The sequence below is a fragment of the Ictalurus punctatus genome, chromosome 2 (assembly GCF_001660625.3).
Source record: "Ictalurus punctatus breed USDA103 chromosome 2, Coco_2.0, whole genome shotgun sequence".
NCBI lineage: Eukaryota > Metazoa > Chordata > Actinopteri > Siluriformes > Ictaluridae > Ictalurus > Ictalurus punctatus.
In genome coordinates, this window is record NC_030417.2 from 18,595,247 (window position 1) to 18,609,915 (window position 14,669).

General features: G+C 34.9%; 1 protein-coding gene across 5 annotated transcripts in view; it reads right to left on the reverse strand.

Annotated features, from left to right (window-relative positions):
* Positions 1-8,742: 8,742 nt before the first annotated feature.
* Positions 8,743-14,669, reverse strand: part of septin12 (septin 12) — an 81,933-nt gene continuing 76,006 nt past the window's right edge. For all 5 annotated transcript variants that reach the window (XM_017453563.3, XM_047151049.2, XM_017453582.3 and 2 more), the window contains 4 exons: positions 14,191-14,286; positions 12,392-12,488; positions 12,109-12,160; positions 8,743-9,690 (listed from right to left, as the gene is read on the reverse strand). In XM_017453563.3, coding sequence (XP_017309052.1) covers positions 9,531-9,690; positions 12,109-12,160; positions 12,392-12,488; positions 14,191-14,286 — 405 coding nt within the window. In that variant the 3' untranslated portion in view covers positions 8,743-9,530. The remainder of the gene's footprint in view (positions 9,691-12,108; positions 12,161-12,391; positions 12,489-14,190; positions 14,287-14,669) is intronic.

Consider the following 14,669-nt stretch of genomic DNA (forward strand, 5'->3'; position numbering starts at 1 on the left):
TACGGATCGACGTGGAAACTGTAGATATTTATAACTCTCAATAACCACAGGCCTGCTTTCAAAACGCTCGTTTTTCAGTCCGGTTTGACAGTTTACACTGCGTCTGTGCCTCTCTCAGGCCATCACCAGGTACAGATACTGTATACACACACACATACACACATATATGATGCTGAAAAAGTTTGTACCCCCCAGCTTGGCTTTCAACACCTGTTACCCAACCTTCATGATGAGATTTTGTGCGATTAAATCCTCTCTAATGTTACTGTAGATAATAAGAGCGTGACGAAATGTAAATTAAAAGTACGAGATATATTTTTTATTTCTTTTTTTTTGAATGAGCAGCATTGAACATTTTTTTTAAGCTCTGAGCATGCTACACTCATGCTGTGTGGCCAAAAAAATATTTATTTATTTTTTTCTGTTTAAGTTTCTCACTCAGATGCTTTGTTTCTCGTTCTTTTCCCTCTTTCTCTTGAAGTTTTTCTCTTTTTTTATTTTAGGTTTTTTCTTTTTCTTTCTCATTGTTTTTCTCTTTGTTTTAGATTTTCTCATTTTTCTTTCTGTTCCTGTTTTCATATTTCCTTATTTTGTTATATTTTATTTTTCTTTCTTTCTTTCTTTCTTTCTTTCTTTCTTTTGTAATTCTTACTTTTTAAACTTGCTTTGTCATTGCTGATGACACTTTTGGATTTCCGACCATTTTTCTCTTCCCTTTTTAGTTTCCCCTTTTTTCTTTTACTTTCTAACTCATTTCATGGTTTTCTTATTTTTTTGTTGCTATTCTTACTTTTTAATTTTCTCTCTCATTGTTTATCTTTTTGCTTTTCACATTTTTCTTTCTTTTTTTTAGTTGTTTTTTGTTATTCTTACTTTTTTCTCTTTCACTCCCTCATTCTTACTTCCTCTTCCCCCTTTCTCTTCGCTTTTCTCATATTCCTTTCTCTCCCCTCTTCTCTATTTTCTTCTTCTTCTTCTTTTCCTTTTTTAATTTGTTTTTCTTTCACTTGCTGACTGTCTTCATCTTCTTTTCGTCCATATATTTATTTTATGATCAGAATTTACGCTGGGTTACGAGCAGGAACTACGTTACTGTATGATGAAATAAATGACGCTACAGCTTTATTATTTTTCTGCACAAAATGTGACGATTGTTAAAAACAAAACAAAACAAAACAAAACAAAAAAGACACTGTGACCCTGAGGCTTCAGGCACTTAAGGTCATAAACTGCTTTCCCTTAAACCTTTTAAACCTTTGTACTTTTATGACGACTCACCTTGGCAAAGGTCAAAGGTCAAACTCGGTACTAAAGCAAAATCGTACAAAACAAACCTGATTCATCTTCAAGCTCTGAGATTAAAATTTATTTATGTATTTTACTATGTAAGGTTAATTTATTTACTTAATGCGTATATTTATTTATTTATTTATTCACTGAAGTGAAGAAGATCTTCTACGGGGTTGCGTGGTTTTTTTTTTTTGCGTGATGTGTTTGATTCCAATCAAAGACGAAAGAGCAGGGAACATGAAGAGTTGCTTCTAAACGGCAGGGTTTGATTTTTTTTTTTTTAAATGATTTTGCTTTATTTTTATTTTTTAGAAACAAAAAAGCTGACGGTTATTTCTTGTAAGGAGCTACACTGACACATGGTGGAAGAAATTTAGGGAATTGGGAGAGTTTCTGCGCCAAAATGGATGTCCTGAAATGACTTTCCTCCAAAAGAATGTTTTAAGTTAATTTTTGGAGGTTAGCTTGGATCTAAAAATTTTAAAAAACATTTTATTTTAACCATGTTGCAGTATTTACACATCCACCAGCTCTCTGTATAGATGAGAACAGATGTTCTGTGGAAGTTCTTCCATTACGCTATCCCTCCGTTCAATAAAACAAAATACAGAGATACTTATTAATATATCGCTGAGGAAGATTCTATAAAAAACTCGGAGATGTTGTATTACACGTTAAAAAACAAACAAATAATGTAGTTTTCACTGCGAACCAAACTGTTTCCTGGAGCGAGAGTTTGGAATGATGGTGTTTAGCAGAACCTACAATATTAACTTTTCTTCTTCGACCCTAATCTGTAGCCTATATAAGGAAGGCTTGGGATCTGTTGAGACATGCCAAATAAATGTTTGTGGGCTTGATATGCAAAAAAAAAAAAAAAACCACAAAAAAACGATTAATGTCTTGAAGCGATGAATTGCACCAGCTGTGGATCGTTGAAACCAGTCCTGTTATGTACAATATTAAAGGACACGCTTACGTGGGCTATGTGTACGCGGCAAGCATAGCATCAGATGTGTGTTGTGTTTGGCAAAAAAACTAAACAAGTGTGCTGTCTACTTTGTATAAGCGACTTACAAACATAACACACTCGAATATACGCAGTTAAATTCTTATATAAAGTGTGTCCCAAACACTAGAGCTTGAGTTTAACAAATAACAGTAAATAAAAATTTTAGAAATACATATTTGTGTACAATGTACAATTTCCTAATTAGCATTTCATGGCATGGAGAAACAGGAAAGCTAGCTAATTGCCACATCTAGTTACAGTTGGGTGCAAAAGCACAATAGGATTTTGAATTTCTACATATGAGATGTGGGTGTGTCCTATAACAAGACTACATTCCAAAACATGAGCCACAATCAACAGAAAAATAATTTGAAAATAGTTTTTATCACCTCCTGTCAGACTCCAGACTTGATTTGCAGATGAAGTTTGTGACAGAGTTGTAACAGACATCAGGAATAACAGGCTACGATGATGCAAGTTACAATTTTAAGGTTTGACATGTTGTTTAGATGATATTAAAGTCCTTGAAGGTGGTTTTAAACCGAACGCAAGTTATTAGAGAATATTTATGTAATGTATAATGTAGAAACTGAAAAAGATCAACTATTTTAACCTATTAACATTGACAATTTGACATTTTGAACATCTGTCAAATGTCTTGCTACTTGCTAAATTGTAATCCTTGGTTTTCTAAAGCTGTGCAAACTTGTGTACTCAACTAACTTTTTAATTCCACGATCCAACTTGCACCTTGATGCCTGTTCATAGTGTTAAAACGAATGTCTCCCAATGCATTATGGGAACACACAGCTACTTATCCGGACCCTATGTTCACACTAGCAAATGCAAAAAGTCACTCGAGTCGACTGTACCTTTTCTCTTGTGGACGTGGCCTGTCCAGAATGTTTTTTTTTTTGTGTGTGAAATTGTAGTAGGTTTATATAACTAGTAAAAACAACTAGTTAAAGACAAATTACCAAAAAACCCACTATTCAGTTTGAAAACTGCTTGATATTGGTTAAATGCGCAGCTTTGTACGTGGACAGTCACGGTTCTCACTTGCTATTGTGAACGTCGGATTCAATTTGAATTAGGGCTGCATAGATACTAAACCTGCTATTAGATATCCATCTGACACCAACATCCTATACCAGGTGATACTATGTGGCATAAGTCACAAGAACAGCTCTTAGCATCCCTAATATGAACCCTCGAAAATACTGAAAGCTTATAGTACGTACACTAGCTAGCTAAGGTGTTTGGGACACGGCCATAATCTTTCTAGAAAAGCGCCAGATGCATGAATCTGTTCTATAGATAAGAAACCTGACCGACACTGTACATTTAATCGATCAAGCCTCCAGTGATGATGGAAGTCCACCGTTCGAAATACTAATACCAGATCTGCTCTTGCTCCCACCTCAAACACGTATGTAATTCTACATTGTAGACACTAATGTAATTACTAACTCTACCATTCTCACAGGGTCTCTGATGAAAGCTTCGGTTTTTTTGTTCATGGAGTGAACGCCCCATTGCGTGACTGTGGCTAATAAATGACGTCTGCCTCACACGGACCAGCTCTCGACATCCAACATTTCTCAGTCATCAACATGAAGTGTTTGTTTAGGCTTTAATATAAAAAAAAATTCCTGTAAGTAATGCTGTAGTGAAAGAAAAAAAAACGTTTCTCATGGCTGCAGTGCCTTGTCAGACATGCATTGTCGTTTTTTCAAAATGGTTTGGTTCCAGTCTGCACCGTTTTAGTAAAGGTTGTACAAAAGGAAACATGGCTCTGTGTGGTTGATTGATATATATACACACACATACACACACACACACACACACACACACACACACACACACACACACATTAATATCTATATTAAAAAAAAAAATTCTATTGCAACATGTCCTGAAGTGATTTATTCCACTTATACCACAGCAATTTCACAAAGATGACAATGTTTTATTTGTTAAATAATGATACTTTTCACCTCGTTATAGTTACAGCTAATGTTGTGGAAGGTCTGTGAAACAAGCTCCTGTTCTTACTTACATTATAGCAGCTATAAAATGTTCCCTCAGCAGTTTCTCTTGAATTTAAAAAGAAAAAGAAAGAAAAACACAGGTTGTAAAGTGTAAACATTGGAAAACTTGCAGTTACAAAACACTAAATTAAACACCCTTACCTTCACTCAGGATACACCAATGTACAGGTCAATAAAAGAATCCATAATTGACTAACCAATAATCAATCCTGCCAGAGTTGCTAATTTTTTTTTTTTTTTTTTTTTTTGCTGATTTTCATCGTGCATATGTTTAGAAATGCCCATAAATCAGCCATAAATTACCAAGCACCAAGGCCGTAACCGACCAAACCATTTGGTAATATCTATGTAATAAAGGCCCAAATATTTATATATACAATAAAAAAAAAAACCTTTATATTTAGGACCAAAATAACTATAGTAAGGTCAGTGTGTATTACAGTCCAAAAACAAGTTTGATTCGATGGTTTATTATATTTCAGATGTACTCTCTCTCTACCCCTAGGCAGACCTTTCACCTTATTATGAACAGATATACTGAATAATATGTTCCAAACAGTAGAGCAGACCAAATATCAATTACAAAACTTCCACTGCATATATATTGCTAACTTTTTTTTCTTACCCTTTTTTTCTGTTGTCCAAAAGAAAAAAAATTGTATTATTTGATTGTCTTTTCATTGTCATGTCTCTGTAAAATGACATGACTGTGTCAGCTAGCCAAACAAAATGACTTACAAAAAAAAAAAAATTCTCACCAAGTTGTTCCAAACCTGTATGCTGTTTTCAGTGTAACACAAAAGGAGGAATGTTGAAGAATGTTTACACAGCTATACATAAAAGCAGACCATATAACACAAAGCTCTCATATGGCCATTTACTCTCATATACTCTCATTTATTGGAGTATAGTTTTTACTGGAGTGTAGTTTTTAATGGAGTATAGTTTTTATTGGAGTGTAGTTTTTATTGGAGTGTAGTTTTTATTGGAGTGTAGTTTTTATTGGAGTATAGTTTTTATTGGAGTATAGTTTTTATTGGAGTGTAGTTTTTAATGGAGTGTAGTTTTTATTGGAGTGTAGTTTTTATTGGAGTATAGTTTTTATTGGAGTGTAGTTTTTATTGGAGTGTAGTTTTTATTGGAGTGTAGTTTTTACTGGAGTGTAGTTTTTAATGGAGTATAGTTTTTAATGGAGTGTAGTTTTTATTGGAGTGTAGTTTTTATTGGAGTATAGTTTTTATTGGAGTGTAGTTTTTATTGGAGTGTAGTTTTTACTGGAGTGTAGTTTTTAATGGAGTATAGTTTTTATTGGAGTGTAGTTTCTTATTAGAGTATAGTTTTTATTGGAGTGTAGTTTTTATTGGAGTGTAGTTTTTATTGGAGTGTAGTCTTTATTGGAGTGTAGTTTTTACTGGAGTGTAGTTTTTAATGGAGTGTAGTTTTTATTGGAGTGTAGTTTTTATTGGAGTGTAGTTTTTACTGGAGTGTAGTTTTTAATGGAGTATAGTTTTTATTGGAGTGTAGTTTTTATTGGAGTATAGTTTTTATTGGAGTGTAGTTTTTATTGGAGTGTAGTTTTTATTGGAGTGTAGTTTTTATTGGAGTATAGTTTTTATTGGAGTGTAGTTTTTAATGGAGTATAGTTTTTATTGGAGTGTAGTTTCTTATTAGAGTATAGTTTTTATTGGAGTGTAGTTTTTATTGGAGTGTAGTTTTTATTGGAGTGTAGTTTTTATTGGAGTGTAGTTTTTACTGGAGTGTAGTTTTTAATGGAGTATAGTTTTTATTGGAGTGTAGTTTTTATTGGAGTATAGTTTTTATTGGAGTATAGTTTTTATTGGAGTGTAGTTTTTATTGGAGTGTAGTTTTTATTGGAGTATAGTTTTTATTGGAGTGTAGTTTTTATTGGAGTATAGTTTTTATTGGAGTGTAGTTTTTATTGGAGTATAGTTTTTTTTATTGGAGTATAGTTTTTATTGGAGTGTAGTTTTTAATGGAGTATAGTTTTTATTGGAGTGTAGTTTCTTATTAGAGTATAGTTTTTATTGGAGTATAGTTTTTTTTATTGGAGTATAGTTTTTTTTTTTATTGGAGTATAGTTTTTATTGGAGTATAGTTTTTACTGGAGTGTAGTTTCTTATTGGAGTATAGTTTTTATTGCAGTGTAGTTTTTACTGGAGTGTAGTTTCTTATTGGAGTATAGTTTTTATTGGAGTATAGTTTTTACTGGAGTGTAGTTTCTTATTGGAGTATAGTTTTTATTGGAGTATAGTTTTTTATTGGAGTATAGTTTTTATTGGAGTATAGTTTTTATTGGAGTGTAGTTTTTATTGGAGTATAGTTTTTATTGGAGTGTAGTTTTTATTGGAGTGTAGTTTTTATTGGAGTATAGTTTTTATTGGAGTGTAGTTTTTATTGGAGTGTAGTCTTTATTGGAGTGTAGTTTTTACTGGAGTGTAGTTTTTAATGGAGTGTAGTTTTTATTGGAGTGTAGTTTTTATTGGAGTGTAGTTTTTATTGGAGTGTAGTTTTTACTGGAGTGTAGTTTTTAATGGAGTATAGTTTTTATTGGAGTGTAGTTTTTATTGGAGTATAGTTTTTATTGGAGTGTAGTTTTTATTGGAGTGTAGTTTTTATTGGAGTATAGTTTTTATTGGAGTGTAGTTTTTATTGGAGTGTAGTTTTTATTGGAGTATAGTTTTTATTGGAGTGTAGTTTTTAATGGAGTATAGTTTTTATTGGAGTGTAGTTTCTTATTAGAGTATAGTTTTTATTGGAGTGTAGTTTTTATTGGAGTATAGTTTTTTTTATTGGAGTATAGTTTTTTTTTATTGGAGTATAGTTTTTATTGGAGTATAGTTTTTACTGGAGTGTAGTTTCTTATTGGAGTATAGTTTTTATTGCAGTGTAGTTTTTACTGGAGTGTAGTTTCTTATTGGAGTATAGTTTTTATTGGAGTATAGTTTTTACTGGAGTGTAGTTTCTTATTGGAGTATAGTTTTTATTGGAGTATAGTTTTTTATTGGAGTATAGTTTTTATTGGAGTATAGTTTTTATTGGAGTGTAGTTTTTATTGGAGTATAGTTTTTATTGGAGTGTAGTTTTTATTGGAGTGTAGTTTTTATTGGAGTGTAGTTTTTATTGGAGTATAGTTTTTATTGGAGTGTAGTTTTTAATGGAGTATAGTTTTTATTGGAGTGTAGTTTCTTATTAGAGTATAGTTTTTATTGGAGTGTAGTTTTTATTGGAGTATAGTTTTTTTTATTGGAGTATAGTTTTTTTTTATTGGAGTATAGTTTTTATTGGAGTGTAGTTTTTATTGGAGTATAGTTTTTATTGGAGTGTAGTTTTTATTGGAGTATAGTTTTTTTATTGGAGTATAGTTTTTTTTATTGGAGTATAGTTTTTATTGGAGTATAGTTTTTTATTGGAGTATAGTTTTTATTGGAGTATAGTTTTTTATTGGAGTGTAGTTTTTTTAAATTGGAGTATAGTTTTTATTGGAGTATAGTTTATTTATTGTAGTATAGTTTTTTATTGTAGTTTAGTTTTTTTTATATTGGAGTATAGTTTTTTATTGCAGCAGAGCAGAATCAAAAACATCAAAGGGTGGTGGGGGGTTGGCCACATCTGATTTTTAACATCTATAGTGGTTACAAGCCAAGCAATATCACGGCACAGCTGATTCACATTTAGCCATGCCTACAAAACTCCACAGAGTGAGCTGAAAGACTCCACGTTATGACTAAACGATGAAAGAGTGCCACTAAAGTGCGGCGTGCACTCAATCTTTCAGTGATGCAGCTCAGCCACTGCAGAAAATCAGCTACCATAGACACACTAAATCCACCTCCATTTATACAGTGGCTTTACTTTTGTCCTAACGGAATAGCTTTCATTTATGGACTTGTTTTGAAATCGCTTTCTTATATGAAACGACTTTCACGAAATCCCCCTTCAAATGTTGTGTACTTGAAATAAATAAGTGATTTAAACTTGACAGCGTAAATCCGTATATAACGCCACAGTAACTCATCATCAACAATTATACAATTTATCCGTCAATTTACACAAATTCAGGAGCAACGTTAGGAGCAACGTTAGAAGCAACTAACTGCATTCCCAGGAGCACCAAATTTGAGTTGTAAATACTCCTACGAAAGATTTACGAATAAACTTGTTTGTAAACAGTGTGATTAATAACGCCCATTTATATAGCTTAAGTGTAGCCAAAATCGCAAAGTTTTACATTAACTCTTTCTATGAGTCCTGTAAATCTTTTTTTTTTATTCATGTGTATAAAGTGATAAACATTTTATGTTGTGTGTTTACAATTAAGATATTAACGTCAGTATTTTACGTTTTATGGAAAATAAACACAACGTGCAGTCAACAGTGACAATCATTTAATTGTAAATCAGTGGCGTTTAACATGAATATTAATATTTGTATCGAAGACATGGTGGAGCTGTTAGTACATGTTGCATTATTATTAAAAATAAAAAAACAGAGTCTGAAAAAAAACAACAACATGGATATGTACAGTAGCTTTCATGTAGTAAAAAAAAAAAATATATATCACAATTTCACAGACAGTGAGTATAAAAATGTGTACCATTGATTTAAAAACAGTGAATATGTAATTACTGCTCTACTTGTTTTGTTTTTTTGTTTTGTTTTTTCCTGTATGTCTGTCAAGACCTATAGAAACACTACACAGCTCGAGTTAAAAAAAAGAAAATACTTTTGGTGATATTGCTTTCCTTTCATTTCAACATATTTTTCACAAGCAGTAAAAATTAGCTCTGTTAGAAAATTAAGAAAAAAATGACACTTTCCAAAAATCGAGCACGGTAACAAAAATAGTTTGTCTAATTTTACTTTTCTTTAAAAAAAAAAGGAGAAATAAAGGGAAATAATTGCTCAGCATGAGGAAAAAGTAATTTCTCTCTTCCTACATACATTTCACTTCTATAGAACGTCCTCAGATCATCATCATTTTCTGTCTTTTTATTTTTTTCCATTTCCCCCCAAAAACCCACCCATAATATGGACACCTCTTAAAAAATAGACTCATATACGAGGTTTAAATGCAGAAATGTCTTTACGTCTTCACATCTGGAAGATAAATGTTCTTGTGATCACACACGCAGGACTGATGAATTGTGTGTGTGTGTTTAAAGCTGGCTCTCGGCATTGTTCTTCTCTGCTGTACCGTTCTCCAGAGTGAGAGCGGAGAGGCCCAGTCCGCTGGTGTTGCTCTCGTTCAGCCGTCGCACCCGGTACGTCTCGTAGTGGATGTAGTGAGTGACGTCTTTCAGGTCTTGAAGGTGGGACCTGTGGAGGGTAAATAAATAACTAACTAACTAAATAAATAAAGTATCATTACTTTTAATGTGACAACACTGAAGAAATGACACTTTGCTACATTGTAAAGTAGTGAGTGTACAGTTTGTATAACAGTGTAAATTTGTTGTCCCCTCAAAATAACTCAACACACAGCCATTAATGTCTAAACCGCTGGCAACAAAAGTGAGTAGACCCCTAAGTGAAAATGTCCAAATTGGGCCCAAAGTGTCAATATTTTATTTGGCCACCATTATTTTCCAGCACTGCCTTAACCCTCTTGGGCATGGAGTTCACCAGAGCTTCACAGGTTGCCACTGGAGTCCTCTTCCACTCCTCCATGTCGACATCACGGAGCTGGTGGATGTTAGAGACCTTGTGCTCCTCCACCTTCCGTTTGAGGATGCCCCACAGATGCTCAATAGGGTTTAGGTCTGTAGACATGCTTGGCCAGTCCATCACCTTCACCCTCAGCTTCTTTAGCAAGGCAGTGGTCGTCTTGGAGGTGTGTTTGGGGTCATTATCATGCTGGAATAATGCTGGGATCATGCTCTGCTTCAGTATGTCACAGTACATGTTGGCATTCATGGTTCCCTCAATGAACTGTAGCTCCCCAGTGCCGGCAGCACTCATGCAGCCCCAGACCATGACACTCCCACCACCATGCTTAACTGTAGGCAAGACACACTTGTCTTTGTACTCCTCACCTGGTTGCCGCCACACACGCTTGACACCATCTGAACCAAATAAGTTTATCTTGGTCTCATCAAACCACAGGACATGGTTCCAGTAATCCATGTCCTTAGTCTGCTTGTCTTCAGCAAACTGTTTGCAGGCTTTCTTGTGCATCATCTTTAGAAGAGGCTTCTTTCTGAGACGACACCCATACAGACCAATTTTATGCAGTGTGCGGCGTATGGTCTGAGCACTGACAGGCTGACCCCCCACCCCTTCAACCTCTGCAGCAATGCTGGCAGCACTCATACCTCTATTTCCCAAAGACAACCTCTGGATATGACACTGAGCATGTGCACTCAACTTCTTCGACCATGATCGACCGTGGCGAGGCCAGTTCTGAGTGAAACCTGTCCTGCTAAACCGCTGTATGGTCTTGGCCACCGTGCTGCAGCTCAGTGTCAGGGTCTTGGCAATCTTCTTATAGCCTAGGCCATCTTCATGTAGAGCAACGGGTCTTTTTTTCAGGTCCTCAGAGAGTTCTTTGCCATGAGGTGCTATGTTGAACTTCCATTGACCAGTATGAGGGAGTGTGAGAGCGATGACACCAAATTTAACACATCTGCTCCCCATTCACACCTGAGACCTTGTAACACTAACAAGTCACATGACACCGGGGAGGGAAAATGGCTAATTGGGCCCAATTTGTACATTTTCACTTAGGGGTGTATTCACTTTTGTTGCCAGCGGTTTAGACATTAATGGCTGTGTGTTGAGTTATTTTGAGGAGACAGCAAATTTACACTGTTACACAAGCTGTACACTCACTACTTTACATTGTAGCAAAGTGTCATTTCTCCAGTGTAGTCACATGAAAAGATATAATCACTTTTGTGAGATACTGTATATATATATATATAAAATAGCAAGAACTTGCTCCATGGACGTTCCACAGCAGGAAATGTAGCTATAAGGGGATAAAAAGCATCACATGCCGTTCTTTAATTGTGTTAGCAAATTGCTGTGGTGTAAATGTGCTGTGGAATGAAAGACTAACACCAATTCATGTCATAGATTCTTTTCCTATAACAGTACTTTTGGAAGTTTGCCAAAGATCACTTATTAAAGAATGGTGTTTTATACTTTTTTGTCCATTTACAGTTACGTTTAATGTTGTGGAACGTCCACGAAACAAGTTATATGTATATAACGGCTATAAACAGTTGTTCTCTCATTCTCTTTTTTCTCTCTCTTCAAGGTATAAAGGGGGAAAAAAAGCGTAAATTCCTCTGCCCTGATTGTTGTAAAGCGCTGACACTGGAGACTCTTTCCATAAATGTTAATCAAACGTCTCCTTACAGAAAACTACACTATAACAGCTACACATTTTTCAGATCGGTTTACAATAAGAGCTGTTACTGTAGAAATGTTAACATGTTCGATGGAAGTGCATTAAAACAATCCTGTGATGTGTTCAGTCACTCCTGTCCAAGCTGCTGTTATAGAAAACCTTCCGACCAATCAGAATCCAGAATTCAACAGCGCTGTGGTGTAATCTGTCACATCTCTGAGCTTTTAAATTGTATTTAATGGCAATAGTTAAAAAAAAAAAAAAGCCTCACAGGAAGATAAAGATAAAGTGTAAAGGTAAAAAAAAAGGTTGATGATAAAGTGTTGTAGAAAGAAATGTAATGAATTTATATTTAATTATTAAGACCAAAAAATTTGACTTACCGAATCAGAAGATCTCTCAAGTTGGCAAATTCGCAATGCTCAATATTTTCGACTGCAAAACAAAAAAACCAACAACAACAAAAAAAACAACAGAAAGATAATCAATACCAATGGTTAAGAATGATGGAAATAAATACTGCTGCTTTAGCTGCACTCTGCCACTAGATGGCAGTTTTGTATAAGACAAAAATAACCGTTCCAAAGTGGTGGTGATGATGAAGATGATTTATTATTATTATTATTATTATTATTATTGTTGTTGTAGTCGCAGAAGAAACCTTACCTTCGATGATTCCCCATTTGGTTTTCCGACCCAAGACCTTGTTGCCGTTCACCTGGTGCTCTTTATCTGTTCCCACAACCGCAAACGGGATGTTTTCCTACAAGAACCACCAAACACACACCGGCAATCAGTCTTCATCTAAAGGGAGTCACTTTTTAACCATAACGTTACAGTTAAATTCTAAAATTTTACACAAATGTGGAACTAGACAGATTAAGCATGCTTATGTCAAGTCCTGGACTGAAGAAGAAGTAAAAAGCTAAAACAAAAATGCTGTAACATTAGCTCTGTTGCATCGTATGTTGTTTCAAGTTTCGGGTTTTACTGTCATGCGCATAAAGAGTGCTGTAAGCCTCTATATACAATGCAATTCTTGTGCTACAGTTGCACAGCCCTGCAAATACTATGCAAAAATAATAACCCTTAAGTATTACAAAAAAATAACAATCTGTAAACACTGAACACAGAGACATCGTTAACCACTGTAAACATTGCATGCAATTGCAATGCACACAGACAAATTTCAACACCAACATATTGAAATATGAAGTGGTGGCAGTGGTGGCTTGGTGGTTAAGGCTCTGAGCGAGGTTACTGATTTGAAGCTCGGGGGTTCAAGCCCCAGCACTGCCAAGCTGCCACTGTTGGGCCCTTGAGCAAGGCCCTTAACCCTCTCTGCTCCAGGGGTGCTGTATCATGGCTGACCCTGTGCTCTGACCCTAACATGCTGGGGTATGTGAAGAAAAGATTTTCCCTGTATTGTAATGTATATGTGATCAATAAAAGACACATTATCATAATGAAAGTTTGAAATATCTGAAATGACCTGTGATAAAGGGGTGAGTGAGAGATCTAACGTAAAATACAGTACGTAAAATATTGACGTGTTTTTCATGTAAGCATAACACATTTGAATGTGAATAGACTTTTGAGTTAAGTATGAGTTAACTTTTCAGTATACTTTAAAATATTTTTAGGTTTGTTTAGTTTGTCAGCTTAAACATTTTGAGGTAACCCGCTATCGCAAGCATTTTGAGTGAATTGAATTGATTCGGTTTTACAGTATAGACCCAATTTTACTATTCAGCTTTTTTTAATTTTTTTTTATTTATTTTTTTTTATTATTATTCCAGATTTTTTTTGTGATCATTGTGGTAAAAAATGCTTGGTTTTGCTGTGGCTTTTTTTCAAAATTTGTGATGCAACTTGCAGAGTTGTTTTTTGCGGAAAGCTACATGAATTGGCGAAAATTGCAGAAAATTGTTTTGTGCGCTCTTTTGCAGTACTCATGTTTAACCTTTTGGCTGTACTCATGTTCGACGCACATGAAAAGAAGAGGGCTTTAGCTGAATGCGTGTTGTGAGGACGTCACATGATGTGTCTTGGTCCAAATCTGCTGTAATTTAGAAAAATTGCAAGTTCCTCCGAATATTGTTGAGTTTGTTTGATTTTGCGTTGATTTCTGTGAAATCCTGGAGGGACTGACTTCACAATTCAATTATATCAACAAACTGACTGTTGTTTAAATAACACCTCCATGTTACTTATAGCTATATACTGTAGTTAACTTTCTGTACATCCTCAACCATAAAATAAATCTGACTAAACACACTCTAAATTTTCACTCGGTTTGTATTAATGCGCTCGTTCTAACACGTTATTGTTTTGTTTGTGGAGATTTAACATTTGTTTAACATTTATGGAAGGAGTGTCCAGTTTTTTTAGTCTCAGTCACATGACCTCCATCTTCCCAAATCATGTGAAAGGTTTTTATGTGCCTTTTTTTGGAGTCCTCGTACCCTGATCTTGTTGTTGAGTATCCGATCCTCAGCGTCCTCGTCGTATTCCTTCTGTGGATAGACTTGGATGCCGTGGGTCTGAAGATCCTGTCTTATCTGCAAAGAGAGAAAGAAGCTCCTGGTGAGATTTACACAGATGTTTACACACCACACACACACACACCACACACATGCAGGTTCTCCTCAGGGTGAAATATGAACACTTCACTTGCTCTGGCTCAAGATGTGTTTTACAGCAGTGTGTGAGAGAGGGATAACACCAGGACATGACTCGATGTCAAGACACCAGGGACTGTGTCACACTGATGCTGATTTTAAACTAAAATAAAACACTGACAGACAAAATTGTGGCTAGTTAAAGCAGGAACAGCAACTTGGGTATAAAAATAAGCCACTTAACAGCCTGGAAGCTTCAAGTGGTCGCAAAAACAAATGTTGGCACAATGGGCCTTGTTTACAAATCTTTAAGTTTGTGTTTG